Genomic DNA, 26,288 nt, shown 5'->3' with positions numbered 1-26,288 from the left:
TAAAGGAGCCAAGGTAGTTATGATCATTTAAAGCATATTAAAACCACTTAACATAATTCTGTTAAGGTTTTCAGAAAAATAATCGGTTGTTTTGTCAAAACAATCGGTTGAATTGACTTGACAGCAAAGTCAAGCTTTTCAAAAACTACTAAGGTAAAATAACCTGTTGTTTTGAAATTTCAACCTGTTGAAATTTCAAAAAAAAAATTATAAAACCCATCTTTTCAAAAGGTTAAAGATTCAAATGAACTTAGATCATCTTAAGGAGTGAATTAACAAGTTTCAAACAACTAGACACACACATAACAACAACAAGGTCTTCAAGCTTTCCACTTGGATTTGGAGACATCAAAACATCTTGTTCAACACTATTTATGTGTTAAATCATTGTAGTGATAAATACTAGTGTTGTAATATAATATTCACATATTTTATTTTAATAAATATTATTAATTTATTTTATAAATAAAATATTAGTGACTGAAAATAATTATTTAAAAATCTAAATGATGAAAATCAAAGCAAAATACTTAAACAGAAATTAAAACCAATTGGTAAGTTTCCTAATTTCTCCTAATCAGTATGGGTTTATGCATGGGAGACAAATTTAGGATTGTATTGGTATTGCTTCAGAGGCTATTAACATGTTATCTAAAAAGCTTCGAGGAGGTAATGTGGCGTACAAAGTTGGTATTCATAAAGCCTTTGATACTCTGAGTTGGAAGATTTTATTATTAGTTTTGACACATTTTGGTTTTCACCCCTTGTTTGTCGGTTGGATTAGTACTATTCTGCAATTTGCTATGCTTTCTATCAAAATAAATGGCAGTCTAGTGGGTTTTTTTTTCCCTGTAGTAGAGGTGTCAAACAAGGTGATAATTTGTCTCCTCTACTTTTCTGTCTTGCAGAGGAAGTTCTCAATAGAGGCTTATCTAAGCTTGTGAATGATAAGAAGATTCTACATATGGCTGGTCCGCAAGGTTTTCTCACTCCCTCTCAGGTTTTGTATGCTGATGATATTTTTTTTTTCTGTAGGGCGGATAATAAGTCTCTTAGAAATTTGAGTACCTTTCTTAAAATATATGGTGATTTCTCGGATCAATATGTTAACAATTTTAAGAGTAATTTTTTCACCATGGATAATTCTGCAAGATTTGTCACCAAAATTCAGCGTATTCTTTCTTGTAATCATGGTTGTTTGCCTTTCAATTATTTAGGAGTGCCTATATTTGTTGGTGCTCCAAAGATTCATTTTCTACAACCTTTGGCGGATAAAATCAAATTGAAGCTCGCATCTTGGAAAAGGAAAATCTCTTAGCATGATGGGTCAGATTCAATTGGTCAATACGCGGGAATTCTAGCCCATAGTTTTAACTTGTATAAATGACATGTTTCTCTTCTTAAGCAAGTTGAGCAGTGATGTCGAAACTATATATGGACTGGCGATATTCTGAAGAAAGGCATAATTACTGTTAATTGGGCTACGATTTGTTCTCCCCTTGAGAATGGAGGTTTGAAGATTATTAACCTTCACCATGAAAATAAAGCATATCTTCTTAAACTTGCTTGGAACTTTGCCTATAGCAATAGGTCTTGGTCTTTGCTCTTAAAAGCCAGGGTTCTTAAATCAAAATACGATTTTAAAAAGGTTTACAGATCCTCATCTCTTTGGCCTGGAATTAAGCAGTTTTATTCTACTATACTTGATAATACTTCTTGAACTGCTGGTACATGTTCTTTTATTAATTTATGGAATGATAAATGGTATTCTACAACTTCTTTAGCACATATTGTAGGGTTATCTAATGGTGTCAACATTCCAGATACAGACTCTCAGTTTTGGACAAGTTGTGATTGGAATATTCCTTTGTCTTTACCGCATATGCCTCATCTTTTTAGTCATATCATGGTTAGAGCGGAACAGGATATTCCTAATTGGACTCTAGAGGAGTCTGGTCAGTTCACTCTTAAATCGGCTAGAAATTTTTTCTTGGAACTAGGAGTTCCCTGTGGTTGGGGTAAGTTTATTTGGTTTTCATATATCCTGCCTTCAAAAACTCTTGTCCTTTGGAAAGTTTTTCATGGGCGGCTTCCTACAGATCGGCATATTCAAAGTAAAGGTTTGCATATTTGTTCTATGTGTACGCTTTGTGAAAAGAATGAGAAATTTATTCAACATTTATTTTTTGAATTCCCTAATGCTTTGTATATTTGGAGTTGGGTTCGGCAGATTTTTCCTACTTCTCATTTCTCTAATAAGGATGATCTTCTTTCTTTTATTAAGAGTGATGGTAGTTCTTTTTTTAAATTGATTAAGCTTGTTGTGATAACCTTTTCTATTTGGATGTTATGGCATATGAGGAATTATGCTCGTTTTCAGGTTAAGATTGAGGTTTCTAGGGCTATTTCAGTTATTAAAGATTTAACTTGTCTAGTGGGAAATTCATTTAAAGCTTCAATGAAGAATGATATGATGGGTTTCAGCGTGATTAAACTTTTTGGTATTAATACTCGTACTGGTAAAGTTCTTCGTCCTCTTCCTGTTAGATGAGAGTTTCCTTCACCAGGCTGGGTTAAAATTAACATTGATGGGGCCGCTAGGGGATATGCAGGTCTTGCCACTTGTGGAGGTATTTTTCGAGGACGTATGGGGGAGTTTATTGGAGTCTTCTCTGCGTTTCTTGACATTAAGACTGCTTTGGTTGCTGAGTTTTATGGAGTTATATATTCTTTGGAGGAAGCTCAAAAGATGGGACTTACTAATGTCTGGTTGGAGTGTGATTTTGCCTTGGGTTGTGCTGCGTTTATTGCTAGAACAATTGTTCCTTGGATGTTTCGTAATCGATGGAATACTTGTCTTAATTACTGTGGAAAAATCAAGTTTACGGTTTCTCATATTTTCTGTGAATGGAATGTGTGTGCTGATAAGTTGGTTAATTTAGGATTTACTCATAGAGAATCATTTCATTGGTATAATAGACTTTCATCTAATATGTTCTTAGAATTCTTTATGAATAGGTATAGTTTACCTACGTATTGTTTTTGTTAACATATGGGTTTTGAGCTAATCCTCCCATATTTTGTATTTTCTTTATTTTTTCTTCTTTTAATAATATTTTTTTCGTGTGATGACAAATGATTGTTGTTACTTGAGGTGTCAGCCTAGCTGAAATGTCAAATTACATAATAATGCCTAACATGAAAGTTTTTATAAAAAAAATTACATTTTTTTCTCTGTCTTTCTCATTTTACAAAAATGCTCCTATCACATAAGCAATCCAAACACCTAAACAAATTGTATTTTGACACAAGAAAAAATGGGTGTCGAAAAATCATTTTTGAATGAGTAAATGTATGAACGCCTATAAGATGTGACGATTGAGTGAGCCTTATTCCAGAAGCTTTTATTTCGCTAGATAAGTCTCTTTACCTACTCGATTCAAGATTGGGAGTTGTGTGCCATCCAAAATTCTATGATCAACCCGTGGATGATTATACCATCCTGCGTGTCACTTGGACAATACCATTAGATGATGGGTCGACCCCTAAAAAATTGTCACATGGTGTTAATTAAGATTGCCTCGTAAGCGTCCATCTTACTAAAGATATCCCTCGATTATATATATATATATATATATATATATATTTATTTATTTATTTATTTGTGGTATAATAATCTCTCAAAAACTTCACTATTCACCCTCAAAACATAACAATTGAGATTCCTCTACAAGGGATCAATTATTTATAAAAGAAATGGTACTATTAGAATGAAAAGGGGACTAAATTTTTGGAAAGACTGAGAAATTAAATATTTAAAAACTTTCTCATGTTACTTCCTTACCCAACTCTTTACCTAGAACAACAAATAATTTATTTAAATATGCAGAAAGTATTAATAAAATTTATTTTTATTTATTTTACAAATTTAATTTTTCAATTGAAAATAGTTATAAATATTAACAACAAGAATACCACAAAAATATACTTTAGAATCTGAAAGTAAATATTTTAAAATTACGGAAAACATAAATATAATGAAATAATTTAAAGAGTTAAAGAGAACTTAAAATTTATTGTTTTAGGGAAATGGAAAATATATATTATCTTAACAATACTTTTTTATCAGCCTTAACAAATACTAATATAAATTTACACATAAAAAAAACTTTATTATTAGTGTTGATGTATGATGGATATTCAAGTTTTTTAATTTAGTTTATTCTCTTTTGTAATTTCTCGTTTTTTCTGTTTTTAATAAACATTTTAAAAAAATGTTAAAGCATTACGTGGCGCGCTCGGAGGCAAGCATAGAAAAAGTCACACCTCTTCCTGTCCCGTGTTCCATTCATATTGGTGTTCTTCTGTGCTTGTCCCGTCTTTCTCACTCAAATCTCAGTCACATGCTCATCTTCTCCAAAAATCTCTTCCAAATTCTACACTTTCCCATTCCAAAACCCACTATTCATGGCCTCCCTCAACCTTCTTCCCCACCCTTCACCCTTCTCTTTTTTCTCTTCTTCCCTTCACAGGTCCCGATGCAACACCCTTCTTCTCGCACCAAAACCTTCTCAAGCCAGACCTTCTTTTCTTGTCAAATCTACTGCGGGTGTGGCTGACCCTGCTTCATATTCTTCTGGCTACGCTGGGGACACCTCAGATTCCATCTCCTCTCTGAAGCTCAATCTGCTGGTGAGTGGTGCCCTTTTACGGCATCGTATGATTGTGATTTTCGTTATGGTTATGTTTCTTATGCTTGAGTTGAGCATGGAATAAGTGCAGAGTGCTGTTTCTGGGCTGAATAGAGGTCTTGCCGCTAGTGAAGATGATCTGCGAAAGGCTGATGGGGCGGCTAAGGAACTTGAGGCTGCTGGAGGACTTGTGGATATTTCCGTTGGTCTTGATAAATTGCAGGGAAGATGGAAACTCATATATAGCAGTGCATTCTCATCTCGAACTCTAGGTGGTAGTCGCCCTGGACCTCCCATTGGAAGACTCCTTCCCATAACTCTTGGACAGGTTTTTGTTCAGTTATCAACCACATATGCTACTATTATGGCTTCATTGCTTGTCATACACAATAGGAAATTTCAAGTTTAAAATTATGCACAGTGGTAGAGCAAGTTACGGATTCTAATAAAACTGTGTCCCTCATATTCCTATTGTCAATTGTCAGTGTCAGATATACTTTTTTTCCTGGAAAAAATGTATCAATTTTGACTGGCATGTAGCTGAGATCTCTTAGAAATTCGTTAGGAGGTTTAACTCAACCCAAATTCTAGTTTCTAGTTTAAGAGGTGGGGGCTCTCCAATTTGTATCCATTATTTTTCCTTATCTTTATCTCTATGTCAATGTGAGATCTAACTCTGTACAACACCCTCCTCTTACCTGAGGATATCTGGAAAAGACTTATAGTTTGAATACCAATCACTAGGATAGACATTTCTGAATTTACATTATGGCTCAATTCAACCCCAAAATTTATGGCAGAAAGATTAGGGTTACCCTCATTCAAGGTTATCAAACTCTAGGGTTAACTCGTAAACCCTTACGAGTTTAAGAGTCAAGTGACTTAGTTTATGTAATGTATAATTCGAAGTTGAGAAACAAACAAATTAGAAGATCTATTGCTCTTCCATTTGAAGACATTCAGTCCGATAATGAATGGATAACTGAAGAAGGAGATAATGTTGTTGAGGTTGAGCAAACTCTACTTGAAAATGATGGTGTGAATGTTGACTTAGGTGGAGGAACAAGTTTAAATGATTCAATTCTAGATGCAGCTGATTTTGATAATATAGTTTTTGATGATGATGAAGATGATGATGATGATGAACATGGTGATGATGAAGATGGAGATGATCATGAAGATCTTGGAGATGATTTCCTTAGAGGATTAGATGAATGAGACTTTTAAAACTATAACATTTGTGTTGTTTTAGTTATTTTATTGGTGTATGAACTTGTTTATTTCAATATTATGGATTTGATATCATGAATTATTTTTTTTTTGTTAAATTTTTTATGTGAAGTAGACTCTTCTACGAGTTGGGTTTACGAGTCGAGTTTACTGGACTCCCACGAGTAGATTCTCGAGTCTGATAACCTTGCCCTCATTTATATACACTGATTTTGGCTATATCTCTAGTGGGGATTTCTAACAAAGACTGAGCAAGATGTTAGATTATTACAAATTATGATATCTTTTTTCTCATGTTAGAGTATTACAAATCATAATATTTTTTTCTTATTCGTTTCCTTTTTTGCGCTATGCATCCGATTTTGTTTCCACCGCAAGTTTTTTCCAATTACTAGTCACGCATAATATTTATAGCATTCATGCATTTTGTGTTAATAGGTTTTTCAGCGAATTGACATCCTAAGCAAAGATTTTGATAACATAGTGGAGCTTCAGTTGGGTGCTCCATGGCCACTACCACCCCTTGAAGTAACAGCCACATTAGCTCACAAATTTGAACTTATAGGTTGGTTTTATGTTTTCATGTCTTTGTTTATTATCTCTGCATATTTGTTGTAAGTTTTGCATGATTTCTTGCTACAAATTGCCATGTATGATAATTGTTGTGTTGTACTATTGTAGAGTCTTGAGAGTGGCTTTTTATGTTCTGTGAGTTTGTAAATGTCTCAGGATCTTCAAAGGTGAAGATAGTATTTGAGAAAACCACTGTGAAGACGGGTGGGAATTTGGCACAGTTGCCACCGTTAGAGGTGCCTCAAATTCCGGATGCATTGAGGCCTTCTTCCAATAGAGGAAGTGGTGAATTTGAAATTACATATCTTGACTCAGATACCCGCATCACAAGAGGAGATAGAGGCGAGCTAAGGGTCTTTGTGATTTCTTGAGTTCCTGCTTAATGTAACTACGCATTTCCTCTGTTGGACTTCAAAAATATTCCAACACCTCACTCTTTCATCTTCTTCCTTTTTTTTTCTTTATTCTTTATAGTATTTGTTTCTAGTTCCTCAACATTGTAAACAAGAATACAGTGTAAACATATATTTAGGGATGGAACTAAACCCTTCTGTGTAGTTCAAAGGAAACAGGCTCCTTTTTGTTTAAGTGTAATATTTCTTTCTCAAGGAATAATTGTTTACAGTCCCTAAATATGGACACTCGAGAGAATTTCCTTTCAGTTTTAGACTCTATTCACCTTCATATAATGTTTTACCATAATTAAAATCTCCTTTATGCCATTCACATCTGAAACCATTTTTCTGCTGCTTAAAGTTTTAAAGAAAAATATTTTTAGAGAAAAGACAAATCAAAAACTGGTTTGCATTGTTATCACTCATGCTTCTTTTCCTCCGTGTAGTATTCTTTAAATCATGACCTATTTGGCTCTTTTGATCTGTCTCTTATTTTGGGGTAAGGAAGTTACATTTTAAATTCCAATATCCATCTTAGATGTTCTTTTTTTAATTTATCATGTAGTTTGCATTTAATTATATTAATCTTGGTTGCTTATGTGATTTCTTGAATCTATTAAAATTTGCATGTTTTATTTTTTTTAAATATCTTTTTCGTTTTTTTATTATTATATAAAATCGATTTTTTCGCTTTTTTATTACTATATAAAATTGATTTTTGGTTTTAGTTCAAACTCTAGACTTATTTAAACTATTGAAATAAATAGTAAAAAACGTTAATAATTTTTTAACGTAGCAAACTGATTTAGACTTAGATTTTGGTGTAAAGGTTATTAAAATATGTAAGGAATCATTATCCACATGAGAATACTACAAACAATTTTTACTAATTCTTTTATGTAAAATAATTTTTTATAAAACTATGTGTAAAAGTGGTTGATACATATAAAATAAAAAAAATTAATATGTTAAACTAATATTTTTATATTAAATTTATTTTAAATTAATTGATAAACATTATATTTTAAATTATTTGCCTTTTAAATTTTAATTAATTGTGAACTCTTGTAATTCTTTTAAGTTAATTATTCTGCTTATATTATTTAGTTTTTATATTTTCGTATTGTATATTATATACTAATAATCTTATATATTTTCTTAAAATATTTTAAAATAAATTTAAAATAAAATATCATACTTAATAAACGAGATAATTTTGTTATATTGATTTGCGTATGTTAAATGATAATAAATTTATTTTACTTTAAAGGATAAAATACGAATTTACGTATTATAAAGAGAAATATATATTAAATATAAAAAATTTAGAAATTAACATTTGGAAACAGCGTACTTAAAAGAGTGTTTAAATTTTATAAACTGTTAAAAAATTATTTATGAAATACTGAATATAAGATAAAAATTAATTTCACCTAATAAAAGAAATAAAAACTAACTACAATGTTTCACCACATATAAATCTTATTTATGCACAAGTTTAAAAAAAATAGAAAAAAAATATAATATTTATTATAATATATTTTTGTAATATAAATAAAAAATATTTATTATTTTATATTTTTAAATAGTTTAAACATTAGTCAATTTGTCACATGAATGACAAAATTGTTAATGTCATCTACTTATGATGATGTATTTCAATAATTTTTATATTACAAAGATCTAAGTAGTATAGAGTATTGACTAGAGACTAAACCCAATTTTACATAAAAGTACATAGGAGAAAATTACATTTAATTCTTTTCTTTTTGTTAAAGAAACATCTTTGTCTTACACTTACAAATTCATTTTCTTGATAGAAATCACATGGATTACTTGTCTTAGGATAACTGTGAAAATGAATTTAAATAAGTATGTTTGAAGAGGAATTTGAGAAACTATTTGAAAAAGAATCTTGGAAGATCGTTGATAGAAGTATTAGTGGGGTTCAGTCTCAAAATAAAATTATGTTCCCCATAATGTAGTGTAGGGTCGGTTGGACATCTCAAGGATCTAACTTTGTTGTTTGATGAAGTCAAACTGAAGATTTGTTACCTTAAGTGTCAAGGTAGTTTAGTTTTTATTTTGTGTGTCTTGATTTATCTTTTGTCTTAAGAAATGATAATGAATCAAAGAACAAATATTTTTTAACTAGTTAAAACTTTTTTCAACTGGTTTTAAATTGTTTTATGAAAAGTTACATTTTTTTTTCAATTGATTAAAATATTTAAAAGTTTTTAGATTTTTCATGTTTTATATATTGAAAACCATGTTTTAACATGTAACATAAGAAATATTTTCAATTTAAGTACTTTCTATTTGAGAAAAATCAGTTTTCATGCATATTACATTTTTAAAGTGAAATCAACATATTGTTTTGATTTTTTAACAAGTTGATTTTACTTAACTACACACTTTTAATAAAAATAATTTATGTTAAATCTCTATAAAAGGGCCTGCATTATTTTAGAGAAAGGTTACTCATACAATTTACAATTATACATCTGTGAGAGCCTTTGTAATTCAAGTTTTTGAAAGAAATAGTCTTTCAAAGATCTTTGAGGTTTCTTGGAGCAAAACTTTCATCATCTAGGGTGAGGTCAAATATATTTAACTATTGTTGTTGTGAATTTGAGGGATCTTGTTGTATCTTGATCCACTTTTCAAGTTAATTCATTCCCTTTTATACTACACTAAATTTGTGTGTTAGATTGTAGCCAAGATAGGGTTTCTTGGTGTCTTTCACTGTTGTGACAAGGTGTTGCAGTGAGTGGTTTACCTTCTTGTAGTGTTTAAGAACCGTTTTGTATTTCTTTTAAAGAAATTGTGTTGCTTTTAGTGAAATCCACCTTGGTGTGAGGTGAGACTGGATGTAGCTCTATTGTGGTGAACTAATATAAAATTTTGGTGTCTTTTATGTGTTCTTTATCTCTATTTTACAAAATGTCTGCATAATAATTTGTATTGGTATAATCAATTGGTTGTTTTAAAACATTAATCTATTAATTTTGTTCTTTGCAGACTTGTTTGATTCTTTGCAATAATTGAAACTATTGCGATAATTGATATTGATATTTACAGTGAATATTGATATATTTTTGTGTCAATTTGTATTAGTTACTGATTAGCAATATAAATTAAAACAATTTACAAACAATTTACAGTTTAAGAAGTTTTCATTAATTCTGGTATAATCAAAGGTTTTCATAAAGCATTGATTAATACTTGTGATTTATGTACCTATCATATAATTTGCAAAAATCTCTTTTTAATATTGCTTGATCATTAAAAGAATATGTTAATTCCAAAAATAATTTGTTGAAATTAATTCAAATATTTGCTTCTTTTAAAACACATTTAGATATTTAAGTAAACTTCTCATCATAGTATAATTCACTTAAGTTCTTTAACAGTGTAAGATCCCTGGGTGTCTTCCATTCCTTAGGCAATCCTGCATTCACAGTAGATTCTTTGACAGAATTTGGATTAGTTGCATCAAGCTCACTAGATTGATTCTTTTGCAAAATGGTTCTTAAATCATCCATACCAGGTTCATCCAGAACAGGTTTAGGCACAGAAAAATTTGTTTCATCAAATACAACATGTATAGATTCTTCTACTGCAAGCAATTTTTTGTTATACACTCTATAAGCATGACCATTTATAGCATATCCAATATGTATTCCCTCATCTGATTTAGGATCAAATTTCCCCAGATTGTCTTTACCATTATTTACAACAAAACATTTGCAGCCAAAAACCCTAAGATGACTAATGCTAGGCTTCCTACCTTTATACAATTCATAGGGAGTTTTCTTAAGAATTTGTCTAATCAAAGTTCTGTCAAGCACATAAGAAGCAGTGTATACTGCTTCTGCCCAAAAATATTTAGGTAAACCAGATTCATTTAACATGGTCCTAGCTAACTCCTCTAATGACCTATTCTTCCTTTCAACTACACCATTTTGTTGGGGTGTCCTAGGAGCAGAATAACTATGTGTGATCCCATGTTTTTCACAATATCTATCAAATTTTGCATTTTGAAATTCTCCCCCATGATCACTACGAATCTGTTTTATTCTATTTTCATTTTCATTATGCAGAACCTTAGCTAGTTTCTTAAAGGCTTTATATGCATCATTTTTAGAAGCAAGAAACAAAGTCCATGTATATCTTGAAAAGTCATCAACAATCACCAAAGCATAGTAATTTCCAGCTAAGCTAGCAGTCCTAGATGGTCCAAACAAGTCCATATGTAAAACATCCAAGGCTTTGTTTGTAGAAACCACATCTTTAGATTTAAATGAAGTTCTTATCTGTTTTCCCTTTACACAAGCATCACACAATCTGTTATTTTGAAATTTTATGTTTGGTAAACCAGAAACAAGTTCCTTAGACTTCAACTTATTCAAGTGATTTGTATGGATATGAGCTAGCCTCCTATGCCACAGCCAGGACTCATCACTTTTAGACAACAAACACTCATTTTCAGAATAGCTATTCATAATATCTAAGAGATAGATGTTGTTTACCCTTTTTCCTGTGAAAAGCACCTTACCAAAAATTTCATTTGAGATTGTACAAGTGTTGGCTTCGAAATTAACCTTGTATCCCTTGTAACACAACTGGCTAATGCTTAGAAGACTATGCTTTAGCCCTTCAACATACAGTACATTCTCAATAGTGGTTGAGTCTTTAGTTCCAACATCTCCTCTTCCAAGAATTCTTCCTCTATTGTTGTCTCCATATGTGACGTGTCCTTCAGCTTTGAGTTTTAGGCTTATGAATTGAGTCAAGTCACTTGTCATGTACTTTGAGCACCCACTGTCCAGGTACCACTGATTTTTCCTACTATTCTTCTACAAAACAAATTCAGCACATATGGTACCTCTTTTAGTCTAGGGTCCAGTATGATTAATACATTTCCTTAGGAAGCCATTTGGCCAACCCTTTTGGAACAAGGTACCTTCTAGCTTTACATGTTCTAGATATATGTCCAGACTTCATACAATAAAAACAAGTTGCAGAATACATTGTATTTGAACAGCTAAAAGAGGAAAAACCTGTTTTGGAAGGAACAAAAAAACTGGACAGCTTTTTCACATTACTTTTCATTCCAGGATTATATCCTAGACCATTTTTATTAAAAACAACATTCTGTGAACCTAATAAAGTTTCAAGATTTTATCTTCCTTTGGTGAAATTTGAAAGTGTTTTTAACAAATATTCAACCTGTTTTTCCAGCTTCTTACAATTATCATAGGTTTTTATTGATGCATGCAAACATGTTAATTCAAGGCTAACCAATTCAGTTTTAGCTTTGTGCAGTTCTTCTTCAAGAGCTTTGACCTTAGGTTCAAGTACCCTATTTACTCTATTCAATTTGTTGCAAATGACAGCTAAATTGTTTGCTTCATCATGTGTTTCCTTAAAGGCAATTAACAGCTGATCATAATTTTCAGAATCAGTAGAAAAATCACTTACTGAATCAGAGTTAGATTCTTCATCATTCACCATAAAGCACAGATTTGCTTCTTCACTTTCGGTTGAGGAATCACTAGATGAGGATACATCATTTTCTTCCCATGAGATGTATGCTCTTTTGCCTTTGCTTCTTTCACTCTTCTTGCTTGCTGATTTTTCTTTGTTTTGATTGTTTGGACAATCAACCTTTATATGACCTGGTTTACCACATCCAAAACAAGTGTAATTTGAAGAATTTGAATCATTGGATTTAGAATACCTCTTCCTTTGTTGAGTTCTGTCACAGTTTTTCTTTCTAAGAAATCTGCTGAATTTTCCGGTGAGCAGACTCAATGTCTCATCATGTTCAGGATTCTCTTCTTCCTCACTTGTATCATGTTCCATGGTAGTTTTCAAGGAAATTCCTTTGGCTCTCTTCTCCACAGTTTCTTGTTCTTTCAATCTTTTCAGCTCTAGTTCATGCTCCATCAGCTTTCCAAAGAGTGCAGCAGTGGACATCTTGGATAAATCTCTGGATTCTAAGATTGTTGTTACCTTAGGCTGCCAGCTCTTATCAAGGCATTTCAGCACCTTTATGTTGAGCTCTTCCTTTTCAAAAACTTTACCAAGGCCAGTGAGGTGATTTACAATATGTGTAAATCGTTTCTGCACATCTGCAATACTCTCTTCTGATTGCATTCTGAACAGTTCGTATTCCTGAATGAGTGAGTGCTTCCTTGCTTGTTTCACATCATCCGTCCCTTCATGAGTTATCTCTAGTACCTCCCACATCTCCTTAGCTGAGTTACATTGAGAAACTCTAAAGAACTCATCCATATTCAGTGCAGAGGTGATGATGTTCTTGGCTAAGGAATCATATTTAGCCTTCTTCCTCTCGGTTTCACTCCATTCAGACCAAGGCTTCTTTATTGTTTCTTCTTTGACAACCTGCATAGGTATAAAAGGTCCACTGACCACTGCATCCCAGATACCCATATCAATAGACTCCATAAAGACTTTCATCCTAATTTTCCAGAAAGCATAGTTAACACCACCAAACATAGGAGGTCTATTAATAGACGCACCTTCAGCAAAATGCATTTTAAACTCAGACATCATGCATACACTTGAGCAAAATACAAGCCCTAGCTCTTGATACCAATTGTTAGAGTTAAACAGTGTCTAAGTTCAAGAGGGGAGGGTGAATTGAGCTTATCAAATTTTCGCAGAAGAGGCTAATTTACAGTGTAACAGAGGTGAAAATAACAGATTGATTTTATTTGAAACAGATTGTTTTTACAAATGAATTTAGCACAAACAAAACTTGATCAACACAGTTTAGATCAGCCAGTTGAAATAACAGAAACAAATCTATTAACTTTCACAGCTTATAATGTTCCAATTTGTAGCACAGGATTAATCAATTTTACCTAATACAAATTATCTAGATTAATGAACACATGTCACAGTTCAGTCAAGGAAAAACAGTTCAGTCAAGGAAAAACAGTTCACCCTTTTGCCATATTACAGATTTATACAACAGCTTGATTTATATTTAGAAGATTGATTAACAAGCAAGAACAGCAGATTTAACCAGGTCCAAAATTAACAGATTTAGTTTTAATAGAACAGATTCCTTTCTTGACAGATTATGTAAAATCACAGAATTAAGTGCAGGGATGAGAAGAGAAACACCAGAGAATTTTTATACTGGTTCACTCATCAAGAGCTATGTCCAGTTCACCTTACTCCAAGGTGGAATCCACTAAAAACATATACAATCAATTACACACACACAGCAGTTCTTGAACCCTTCAAGAACTTCAACAACCAAGGCTGAAAAACACTATTCCAGCATACCTTGCACTCCAAGAAACCCTATCTGGAGTGACTAACCCTTAAACCTATTACAAGAATGAATAAGGAAAAGATTACACCTGAAACTGTGTTGCAAGAACATAAACCGGTTGTTCTATTTGCTCCAAGACAGTACCATCACCTTCAACCAACACAAGGTTCTTCAAGAACAAGCCGACATATATTTTCCTTTTGAAAAACCTTTGCAAAAACCGTTCAAATTCACTTTTTCACACAAAATGTTGTATCTCTGTCAAAACTGTGATTGTTCAGCATCCCTTCACGTGAGAAGGGCATTTTATTTTATAGAGAACAGTTTCTAACCACTTTTAAAAAAATAGTTACAAAGCAGTTTACAAAACAACAGATTGATTCTAAAAGCAACAGGTTAAAAGATGATAAAGTTGTCAGCTCAGCTTAACTGAAATAACAGACTGAGTTGTACCTTTGGTGCCCTAACAGAATTTCGAAAAGCCTTTAACAGAGACGAAATAAACCGATTTCCTCTCAATAAAACAGATTTATTTTTGTACTGAATTAAACCATTTAAGAAAACTTTAAAAAGCTTTTCCAAAACCATTTAACCACATCATGAGCTTGATCTTACTACCTTGATTTGGCATCTAGGATGGGTCATGCAGCAAAAAGGCAACCTCGACAACACACAAGCCTAAACAACAGAATCATCTAAGACATATAGCAACCTACAAAGCAAACTAGCTAACATCTACATCAAACACACTAAGGATAGGTAGAGATGAGCTTCAACCATCTTCAACACAAGCAAGTCAGGAAATAACTATTCAGTCATTCAAGAGACATTTAAAATGCAAATCCACTTATTCGCTACCACGTGGAACAACGATTGTAGAGTCATAATGGTTGAGTGAAGGGGTGTGGCGTGATGTGACGGTTGAGTGATTCCTGTTCCAGAAAGTTCTATAATCCTTGTTGGATAAGCTTCTTCGCCTACTCAACTTGAAGATTGGGGGTTGTGTATCGTCCAGGATTCTAGTGATTGGTCATTAGAAGCAATATGAGTCACGATTGTCGCTTCATAAACGTTATATTCGATATACGAGTGAATTAATTGAATTTGCCCCTGGACGACGTGATGGTTGGAAAGAATCAACCTCTAAGAGACCTCATCTACCCCTAAGCAACCTGATGATTGTTAAAAATTGACTTTTGGAAAAGTTTCTCCAATCTCAACTATATTCATGGAAGACATAATTACCTTTTGAGTCCTTACATTAAAGATTAAAGATCAGTAGTTAATTTGGTCAGTAAATTTAAAAAATATTAATTGCATCACAAAATTTAAAAAAATATGTAATCTAATTTCTTCTATTAAATTGACATAAATAAATAACGTTAACTTGTAATGTGATACAATGTATCTCCATCACCATGTAAAGCCTCTCCTCTCCCTCAACAATATTGTTTGTTCTGCCTTTCGCTTGTCAGGAAGCTCCTAATTTGTGAGTTACTGGTTCTATCTAGGGATGACAAAGCGGGGCGGGTTCACCTTTTCAACCCGCTAACTCGCATTAGCCCGTCCCGCATAACTCGCGACCCACACGGGCCAGCAACAGAGCGGGCTGGCCCGCAAAAAAAAAATTGACTTTGACAGCAATGCAGTAAATGTTTTGTTTTTCTTTCTTTTTCATTTTGGGGTAGAAAATTACAAGGGTCATTGGAGTTATAATTTCCTTAAGACTCCTTTTTTGTCTAGTTTTGGGGATGAAAATAGAGATATGATATTTCTCATGTAATTTGGAATAAATAATAGTGGATATGTTAGGTAGTGGATAAGTCAAGAATATTGAAAGGTTGATACTTGGATTATGTAACATTCAATTAATGTTTATTGTTGTATTAATCCTAATACCTTTGTTTTTTATGACAATTTTTTAAGAGAAAAAGTAAAAGAAAAATCATTGAATTTCTTTAAAAAAAATTGAATGGAGGCTGGCCTGCAAACCCACTATCAACCCTTATCTGGGACGGGACGGAAAGTCTAACTCGCACTCACTTTACAGGATGGGTCACGGCCCATATTTTGCGGACCAAGTATGGAGTGGGCATATTTAGGATAGAGTGACCCACTTTGTCATCCCTAGTTCTATGGCCATCGCTGTCGTAACGTCGTGGAGATTTCCTTATTTTCTCTTTCCATTCAATTCAATTCCCAAATTGCGATTTCGTTAGCCTTTTCATTTTAGTATAGACACATGTAAACCAATGAATCGTTTGGTGGATGCGGCTGAAGAAGAAGTCTGTACCGAGCGGAGAATGCAGATTGGATTGCGTTTGGGGCTGCAACGATATTCATGCATTTGAGATTAAATAAAGCTGACAATGTGTTTTAGGTTTGGGTGGAAAAAGGCTGCAAATATTAATTGCACCCAATTCATTGCATTGCACTAAAAAGATGGCTCGCCACCTCTTGCATTCTTAACAATATTTAATTTATTTAGTTATTTGAAAATTATTATAATTTTTATTAATTTTTTATCATTTAATTCTTTCGTTACCTATCTTAATTATGGTCTTATTCCATCTTGTTTAAGTAACTCTGGACGTTAAGAAATATAAAATTTTATTATTAATATAAATTAATATGATAATTAGTTTAAAATTATAATTGATTTTTCTTATTTATTTATATTGATTCTAATATTATTTCATGGAGCTTCCTCTTTTTCTTTCTTTAATATATTTTCATAATTGTTACATTCTCTATCAAGATTCTTTCATCTATCTACTCTATCCAATTTCCTTTTTATTTTATTCTTCTTCTTTTTCAACTCAATTCTCACAATCACTCTGTTGTGATAGGGCGATCGATGGTAAAGATGGTGAGGATCTCAACAGTGATGAAGATAGAACCGGCGACTAAAACGAACTTGGAGTTGTCTGGGAAATAAGAGGCAAAACAGAAGAGGTTGGACGGGTAGATGTTGGTGGAAGACACACGTGGAATCCATGTGTTTGTCACCTTATATCATATCATTACCTCTTAATATCCATGTCAATTTAATATAAAGAATTATATTACATACTTCTAAAAAAAATTAGACGAAATTAATTTTTTTAAATCAAATTAACTATTAATCCTTCCGGTACAAACCGAAAAGATAATTATGTTTTTATAAAATAACGAAGATTCTAACAAAATCTACAACATATCTTCAAATATTATCTGTACCGGTATGGCCGAGAGGCTGAGACCTTAGAAGACTTGACCGAGAGGCCGAGACCTGAGAAGACTTGGCCGAGAGGCCGAGACCTTAGAAGACTTGGCCGAGAGGCCGAGGGGCCGAGACCTTAGAAGGCTTGGCCGAGAGGCCGAGACCTTGGAAGGCTTGGCCGAGACGGCCGAGGGGCCGATACCTTAGAAGACTTGCCCGAGGGGCCGAGACCTTAGAAGACTTGGCCGAGAGGCCGAGACGACCGAGTGGCCGAGACCTTAGAAGACTTGGCCGAGAGGCCGAGACGACCGAGTGGCCGAGACCTTAGAAGACTTGGCCGAGACGACCGAGACCACTGGAACATGGTCGATGGCCGACCCATGCCATGATGATTTGGCCGATGGGCGACCCCTATTACAGTTAACGCTCAAACCAAGATCAGTGAAGTTAATCTATCATTAAGAATTAGGTAATGCAAACCTAAGAGGTGTCCACCTCGATAAATGGGCCCAACAAGGTAGGCCCACTAAAATAATATAAATAGTACGCATCCCAAGGAGTAAGGTATGTCATTTATCACTCTGAGAGCTGACCACCCGCTTTACTGACTTGAGCGTCGGAGTGCCTTCGCAGGTACCCCCACCATCCGGTGTTCAGCCGAGGCCGAGGGCCGAAGGAGAAGCAGGAGGACGAAGAGAACCTCAGTTCACTACCCAGTCACCTGACCGACCGAAGGAAGGAGAAGAAGACTTCAACAGTTCTCTAGGTCCCATCTCCCTAGCAGGAACATTATCTATTTATTTTTATTGTTACGCGAAACTTTCTAATTATTCCAAAAATTACACCAATCATTTATAAAAACAATAACATAGACGAATATTTTTAAAGACTAGAAACTTTACTAACATTTAAACACTCCCATTGATAGAGGAAGAAACAATTTCTCACATAAAGGTTTCCATCCAAAACAAAAGAAAATTTATTTAATTATTTATTTTATTAAAGTAATGAATAAATTATTTTTTATTTACTAAAGGCTAAAGTTGTTCAATTAAAAGAAGTTATTTATTTTATTTATATATCTTAATAAAAAGAAGTTATTTATTTTATTAAATAAATAAATTATTTTTTAATCTGTGAATAAAGTTATCTCATGAAAAAATCACACTAACAAAAGTTAACAAATGATATATCCTAATTAAAAGAAGTTATTCAATTATCTATTTTATTATATTAAAATATAATGTTATATTTGTTTATAAGTTATGTAATGGTTAGAGTGTTCGTCATCTTGGTCCAAGCATATGAAGAGGTCAATTCGGCGATTGGGTCAAGAGGGCAAATCAGGAGCTCAGTCCAGATGTTGGTTGACCTAGGGAAGGAAATTAAGATAAAAAAATAAAGAGATATTTTATCTTCTTGTTATAATACATATGTTAATTAAAAGTTGTTGAGAATAAAAGAGTGAGCATCCGAGAATAATGGTGCACATATAAACAAAATATTTTTCTATTGTTAGCACCTAGAGATAAGAGGTGCGCATGAACAGGTGGTCTTTTGTTATGATTAAATGCTTTTAATTGAGATTATATTCTCGTGAGTAAGAGTTGGTAAAGAGATAAGCTATAAAAGGGGTTGAAGACCCTGAGTAAAGGTACGCTATTTCTGAGTAGTAGAGACTGAAACTATTTTACATAAAGAAAGCTCTCACTGACTTCATCGTCGGAGTCCTGTCAACAGGTACAACCCCCTTTGTCCCCATGGAGTCGCGTTCCAGAGCAGCAAGAGGAGATAGAGCAGATGCGGAGCTCTCCATCAAGGCCAACCAAGGTCTACCAGCGAGAACATTTGGCGCCCACCGTGGGGCCCGATAAAATTTGATCCCATCCGCCTTCGTGTTTGATCCTTCTGATGTGATGAGGAACACGAGGCAAGCACCGCAGGGATATGAAGGAAGCGATGCCCCCGACTCACAGCAACTCATGGAGACCATGAGAGCCCTCTAAGAAGCAAACAAAGAAGCCAAGGTTGAGCAGGAGAGGCTACGAGCAGAAGCCCGAGCTGAGCAAGAGCTTCTGCAACAACGCTTGATGGCAGTGGAGGAACATGCGCAGATCAACGAGGAGTTGCATAAAACTAATGAGAAGTTGCGAAAGAGTTTGTAGCAACATGATCAACGCTCCAACAGGGAGCGACATCTTACCTTACTAGTAAGGGATACTCCCAAGTTATTCTCATAGGAGATCATGAAGGAGGTCGTACCACTTCACTATATCACACCCAATATCGCCTTTTTCATGGCGTTCAATGCTCAGATAATCATCTCTAAAGCAACGGATGTCGTTCGGTGTAAGATGTTTGTGGGCACCCTTACTGGTATGACCCTCCAATGGTTCAATGGGATTCCCGATGGTCACGTTACTTCTTTCTCTCAGTTCTCCAGGTTGTTTAGAGAACAGTTCTCCAAGTTGTTTAGAGAACAGTTCTCCACCAACAAAGTCAAACCACCGAGATTGTATGACCTCTTCGACGTGAGACAAAGGGAGGGAGAGTTGTTGAAGGATTATTTGAACAAGTTGAATGCGCTTATAGTAAGATTGCAAACGCACGATGAACAGATGATGATCGTCGCTTTTGAGCAGGGGATGGTAGCTAGATCGTTCAGTGATTCGTTGATCAGGAGTCCAGCAGAGATGTTTTTCGAGGTGCATGAACGAGTTGTCGCCCATATTAAGGCGAAAGAATGGAAGCTCGCATTCAAGACAACCTAGGCCTAAGGAGAACAACCGAGCTCGACCCTTGCAGGTCAACGAAACCTCTGTCGACAAGAGAGCGGGGTCGAGGTACATTGCTTATGTGGCCAAGAGAGATGAGCTCAAGATGAAGGCCAGGGAAGAGTCAACAACTCGACCCAGGTTCTGTGTATCCTATAAAGAGCTCCTGAGCATTTTGGGAGTTGCGAACAAGCTGAACTTTCCCCAGAAGATGGATCGAAACGTAGGATCGCAGAGGGATGCCTGGTGCGAGTTCCACAAAGCATTCAGGCATAACGTAGAGCGATGCATAGCCTTGGGTCACCAACTGGCTGACCTATTCAAGGATGGGTTCTTGAAGGAGTATCTCGAGGACAACTAGGAAGGACCGTAGAGAGAGGTCGCCCTCAGGGACTCGACACATGAGACATCGGTCCACTGAGAGTTAAATACCATCTCAGGAGAATTTTCTGGAGGAGGAAGCTCGGCTACCAAACATAAATGGTATGTCCGGGCAGTGATGTCTCTGGAGGCGAGGAGACCTGACCATACTCCGGAGTCCGATCTATGCTTCACGAGTTCCGACCTAGAAGATGTGTTTCCCCACAACAATGATCTGCTGGTGGTATCAGTCGTCATTGTGGGACGAAACAGAGTTTTGATTGATCAGGGGAGTTCGACTGATGTGATGTTTAGGGAGACGTTCGTTAATTTACATTTATCCCCTAGCTAGTTGAGGTTATACGATGGGTATTTGGTTGGCTTTGCAGGAGATTAGGTAAATGTGTGAGGGTACATTGAGCTGAGGACGACCTTCGCTGATGAAAACACGGCCATAACCATTACCATCAGGTATATTGTTGTTAACGTGTCTTATGCTTACAACTTGCTTTGAGGTCGCCCCTCCCTAAACAGGTTGGGAGCGGTAGCCTCAATAGCTCATATGAGGATGAGGTTGCCTTCTACTGATAAAATATAATGTTATATCTCTTTATAAGTTATGTACTGGCCAGAGTGTTCATCACCTTGGTCCAAGCATTTGTAGAGGTCAGCTCAACGATTGGGCCAAGAAGGCGACTCAGGAGCTTAATCTAAATGTTGGTTGGCCCGAGGAAGGTAATTAAGATAAAAGATAAAGAGATATTTTATCTTCTTGTTATAATACGTATGTTAATTAAAAGTTGTTGAGAATAAAAGAGTGAACACCCGAGAATAATGGTGCACATATAAACAAAATATTTTCCTATTGTTAGCACCTAAAGATAAGAGGTGAGCGTGAACAAATGGTTTTTCTGTTATGATTAAATGCTTTCAGTTGATATTATATTCTCGTGAGTAAGAGATGTTAAAGAGATAAGCTATAAAAGAGATTGAAGACCCTGAGTAAAGGTACGTTGTTTCTTAGTACTAGAGACTAAAACTGTTTTACATAGAGAAAGTTCTCACTGACTATATCGTCGGAATCTTGTCAACAGGTAGAGTCCTCTGTCCCAACGGAACTGTGTTCCAGCGCAGCAAAATGAGACAGATCAGAAATGGAGTTCTCCATTAAGGTCAACCGAGTTCTACCGACGAGAACAAGTTATATAATGATATAAATAATTTTATACTTTTTTGAGTAATTTATTAAAAGGTAGATTTACATTAAAAGATTTCTTTCCCCAAACTACTACACAAAGACCAAAAACATTAATATTCTTCATTGATGAGACAGAGAAAAGCAAAAAAAAAAAAAATGAAAGAAACATTCCATGTGTGTAGTGTGTGCACTATATCATCAATCATTAACACGGTTGGTGAAAACTTAACGGACCAAATTGAACTTTTTAAAAAAAATTTGGGACCAAATTGAGTTTTTTTAAAACCACTATATTGAATTGAATATTGATCTAAAAGTAGGAACACAAAGATAATTAAATCTAAAAAGTAATACAATTATATATATATATATATATAATTTTATAAAAATAGTATTACAAATTTATGTAACTATTACTTTTAAAAATATATATTTTTAATTATTTTTAAATAAATAACTTTTTATTTGTTAAAGGAAAAAGTTATTTTGATCCAATTTAAAGATGACACTGACTAATATTAAAATATGACACTAACTAATAGTATAAAAAAAATCTGGGATAAAAAAGTAAATGCAAAATAAGGGTTTTGTTAAAATTTAATTTCTGACGAAGATCCATGCGCTAAACGTCCTAAATTTTATTTGGACTGTGTGAGTTACTGTCCATTTAGGAAATTATTTTAGGTCATTTTCATTTTGTCTCGTGAAAAAGATAAATCGAAACACATAGAGACGTTGGACACTGTAACGGCTACATTTTGTTTGAAATTTCAAAACCCTCAAACCCTCCGTCGTTTCTTCTTCATCCACCAAATATTTTCATTTTCTTCATTTCTATTTTCTACCTCTTCTTGCGGTATTCTTTCTTGTTTGTGTTGCAAAATTGGATCGCAGATTCAACCCGAGAGTTTCAATAAAATCTTTCTTCTCAATTCTTTCTGGGTTTTAATTTCTCATATTCAAATTTTCCGCCATGGCTCCAACCCCTTCTTCCAAACAAAACCACCCCACCCAGATGAAGACACCACAGTCCAAGCACCGTCTCAACTTCTATGGCCCCAAATCAACACTACAAATACACCCTTCTCCCAACCCCAATTCTGCTGCAAACAAGGAACCCCCTCCTGAACACCCAATTGAAGTAGTTGCCAGAATCCGTGACTACCCAGATCGAAAGGATAAGCCTTTGTCTGTTCTTCAAACCAGTTCCAACTCGAGTTCTATCCGGGTTCGAGCTGATTTTGGGTACCGGGACTTCACCCTTGATGGGGTTTCTGTTTCTGAGGAAGAGGACCTGGATGTGTTTTATAAGAAATTTGTGCAATCAAGGATCAATGGGGTTAAGCTTGGGGACAAGTGCACCATCATGATGTATGGACCAACTGGTTCTGGGAAGAGTCATACCATGTTTGGGTGCTCAAAGCAGGCAGGGATTGTGTATAGGTCTCTTAGGGACATTCTTGGAGATGGGGATAATGCAGATGGAGATTCTTCGGGTGATTCAAGAGAAGAGCATCTCGGGTTGGGGACTTTTGTTCAAGTCACAGTTTTGGAGATTTACAACGAGGAGATTTATGATCTGTTGTCCACCAATGGAGGAGGTGGGGGAGGAGGATTTGGATTTGGCTGGCCTAAGGGGGGTAGTGCTTCAAAGGTAATATAGTCTATGTTATTTCATCACTTTTATGGCTCTTGTGTCTGCAGGTTTTTGTGCTCCAGATATTATCTGAGAAATGTGACTTATCTTTAGGATTTCTACTTGGGGTTGCTTTCATTCTATACTCATGAAATTTTCATGTTGTTACTTACTTTCATAGCTTTTACGAAATTGGCTGGCTGATTTTTTTTTTTGGCACATTTTGTTCTCAATTTTTGCTGGGCTGTGTCTATGTGTGTTACTCTTTAAGAAGAGCTTGTGAGACATTTCTTACTTTAGAGAAAAATTTCGCTTGTTGGTGTTGTTTCTCCGCAAAAAAAGATCAATCTTGACATGGAAAAACATGTTATCCAAAATTTTGTAACATTTTTTGTATGTTCCCTTTCAATGGAATTTAATGGCTGATTGGAACTCGTTAAACCAGTGATTTTTTTCTCGTAGATATCGTGGTCATTATCAGCAAAATGAAACATCTATCGATTTTGTTTTCCAAAATAAAATTATCTGTCATTGACAGATGTTAGTTTTGGAAGTATTAGCTGAACAGTTGCTCTTTGATTTGATTGTCTGTCATTGACATATGGACGGGGTCCTTTCTTTCTTTTGCTTTTGTACTTGTAGGTGAAACTTGAAGTGATGGGGAAAAAAGCTAAGAATGCTACCTATATATCTGGAAATGAAGCAGGGAAGATCTCAAAAGAAATTCATAAGGTGGAGAAACGGAGGATTGTTAAAAGCACACTTTGTAATGATAGAAGTTCCAGAAGTCACTGCATGGTATGATTGCTTTGATCGAAGGCTTTGATTAAATTTTTTAAGCCCCTCTTTTGTGGAAATTGATTATACATCTTCTATTCTGATCAGGTAATCCTTGATGTACCAACTGTGGGAGGGAGGCTAATGCTCGTAGACATGGCGGGATCAGAAAATATTGAACAAGCTGGTCAAACTGGATTTGAGGCCAAAATGCAGGTAACCTTTTTGCATTTTGATTTTCTTTTCTGAATCATGTAGTTCTTTGCTGATTATTCTACTGTCAATGAAATTTTAGACTGCAAAAATCAATCAAGGAAATATAGCGCTGAAGAGAGTGGTGGAGTCCATCGCAAATGGCGATTCACATGTGCCATTTAGGGACAGCAAACTTACCATGCTTCTGCAGGTAAATATTATTGTCTTTCTAATTCTGTGAAATATTGATGCATGTTCTGTTACTTGAAGTTTTATTGATGCAATGCGAGTATTTGTTCTTCTTTTCCTTTTTAAGGATTCCTTTGAAGATGATAAGTCAAAAATTCTAATGATACTGTGTGCAAGTCCTGATCCTAAGGAGATACACAAGACAATCTCTACACTTGAATATGGGGCAAAAGCAAAATGCATAGTCCGTGGTCCTCATACTCCAGTCAAGGATGACGAATCCTCTTCTGCTGTCATTTTGGGATCAAGAATTGCTGCAATGGATGAATTTATCTTGAAGCTACAAATGGAAAACAAGCAAAGAGAGAAAGAGCGTAACGAAGCGCACAAAAAGCTTTTGAAGAAAGAAGAAGAAATTGCTGCATTAAGAAGTAAATTGAACCTTGCAGAAGGAAAAGGAACTAAGCCAAGTGAGGAGGAAATTAACCTGAAGGTAAATGAACGAACTCGGCTTCTAAGACAAGAGTTGGAAAAGAAGTTGGCTGAGTGCCAAAGAATGACAAACGAGTTTGTTGAATTGGAGAGGAAGAGAATGGAGGAGAGGATACTACAGCAGCAGGAGGAAGTTGAAACTCTGAGAAGGAGATTGGAAGAAATTGAGTTGCAGCTATCTTGTTCAAGGCAAGGGGGGAATAGTGAGGAAAATGAGTCAAAAGACATGGAATCAAGTGGGTTTATGAGAAGGCTATTGCGCGTTTACAAAAGTGAGGAGGATCCTGGAATGGTGAAGTCCATGGATTTGGACATGGACGACCAAGAACCCCTTGGCCGTGAAGTGAACATCGTTGGAGGAGTTATGTGTAGGACTGATTACAATGTTAAGCAAGACTTTTCAAACCAACCTTGTCCAAATACTTTGAATGGTGGAAAAGATGATTTTGCACCCAACTTTGGGCAAAGGGTATGCCTTAGTACAGTATATGAGGAAGAGGGAGAAGGAGACGAAGACAAAGGGGGTGATGAGGAAGTGGAGAAAGAAGTGATAGAGGAAACCAGGGTATGTAGTGTTGAAAAGCCAAGTGCTGCAGGCTCCTTGGCAACATTAAATCTGTCTAACACGAGTCCACAGAAAGAGGATTGTTGTATCAATGTGGATGACAAGGATCTTGGGCCTTCTAGACTACTGAGAATTCAAAACATATTTACTCTTTGTGGCAACCAAAGAGAGTTGTCCCAGAACATTGGAGCTCCAGTTCCAACAAAAAAGAGATCTGATGAAACTTTAGAGTTTTCTCCTGCCAAGACAACTGACAAGGATTCCGTTTTCAAAATCTCTAACAAGGAGAACTTCGAGCCACATAATGTTTTGGGGAATTAGCTCTAATTGTGTTTGTGCTGAAAAACGAAAAAATTGTACTGCATATGACGTTTCCTCCTGGAAACATGACACCTTGGTATTAATTCTGTCTTTTTGCGGTTTTCATCCGTTTGTAGTTTGTAGTTTGTAGTTATGTACAACTTTGTTCTACGAGTAGTATATATCTATGACCAATTCTTTGTGTTATTTGGTCAGGGTTTGCATATGAATGTTTATAAAATAGATTGAGTAAAGTCAGTTTATAACCAATTTATCCTTATGATGGGTTTTGAGGTTGAAAATCAATTATACCTCAGAAAAGTTCATATTTGATAATCAAACAAATTTGAGCGAATTAAAAAATGAATACCATCCAATCCATGCACACTGAAGGTGATT

The 26,288-nt window shown here is 34.9% G+C and overlaps 2 protein-coding genes across 2 annotated transcripts; both read left to right on the top strand.

The window, feature by feature from the left end:
• Positions 1-4,316: 4,316 nt before the first annotated feature.
• FIB4 (Plastid-lipid associated protein PAP / fibrillin family protein) lies at positions 4,317-7,127 on the top strand. Its single transcript, XM_068621473.2, has 4 exons — positions 4,317-4,692; positions 4,783-5,019; positions 6,360-6,486; positions 6,651-7,127. The coding sequence occupies exons 1-4, from the start codon at positions 4,468-4,470 to the stop codon at positions 6,863-6,865; spliced, it is 804 nt and encodes a 267-aa protein (XP_068477574.2). The 5' UTR covers positions 4,317-4,467; the 3' UTR covers positions 6,866-7,127.
• A 15,277-nt stretch (positions 7,128-22,404) lies between these two features.
• On the top strand, positions 22,405-26,096 carry LOC137818996 (P-loop containing nucleoside triphosphate hydrolases superfamily protein). The gene is made up of 5 exons (XM_068622685.1): positions 22,405-23,389; positions 24,014-24,169; positions 24,257-24,364; positions 24,444-24,554; positions 24,660-26,096. Exons 1-5 carry the CDS (start codon positions 22,709-22,711, stop codon positions 25,908-25,910), a joined length of 2,307 nt encoding a protein of 768 aa, XP_068478786.1. The 5' UTR covers positions 22,405-22,708; the 3' UTR covers positions 25,911-26,096.
• Positions 26,097-26,288: the final 192 nt, after the last annotated feature.

Source organism: Phaseolus vulgaris, chromosome 7, assembly GCF_051622355.1.
Source record: "Phaseolus vulgaris cultivar YP4 chromosome 7, ASM5162235v1, whole genome shotgun sequence".
Classification (NCBI taxonomy): Eukaryota; Viridiplantae; Streptophyta; class Magnoliopsida; order Fabales; family Fabaceae; genus Phaseolus; species Phaseolus vulgaris.
This window is presented reverse-complemented; position numbering and strand designations above follow the sequence as displayed.

Bases quoted from the DNA above. Each gene is read 5' to 3' on its own strand.
- FIB4 (XM_068621473.2), top strand. From the start codon at position 4,468: ATGGCCTCCCTCAACCTTCTTCCCCACCCTTCACCCTTCTCTTTTTTC. The intron at 5,020-6,359 runs GTTTTTGTTCAG...TTGTGTTAATAG, and splicing joins TTCCCATAACTCTTGGACAG to GTTTTTCAGCGAATTGACAT. The intron at 6,487-6,650 runs GTTGGTTTTATG...TAAATGTCTCAG, and splicing joins TCACAAATTTGAACTTATAG to GATCTTCAAAGGTGAAGATA.
- LOC137818996 (XM_068622685.1), top strand. From the start codon at position 22,709: ATGGCTCCAACCCCTTCTTCCAAACAAAACCACCCCACCCAGATGAAG. The intron at 23,390-24,013 runs GTAATATAGTCT...TTGTACTTGTAG, and splicing joins AGGGGGGTAGTGCTTCAAAG to GTGAAACTTGAAGTGATGGG. The intron at 24,365-24,443 runs GTAACCTTTTTG...ATGAAATTTTAG, and splicing joins GATTTGAGGCCAAAATGCAG to ACTGCAAAAATCAATCAAGG.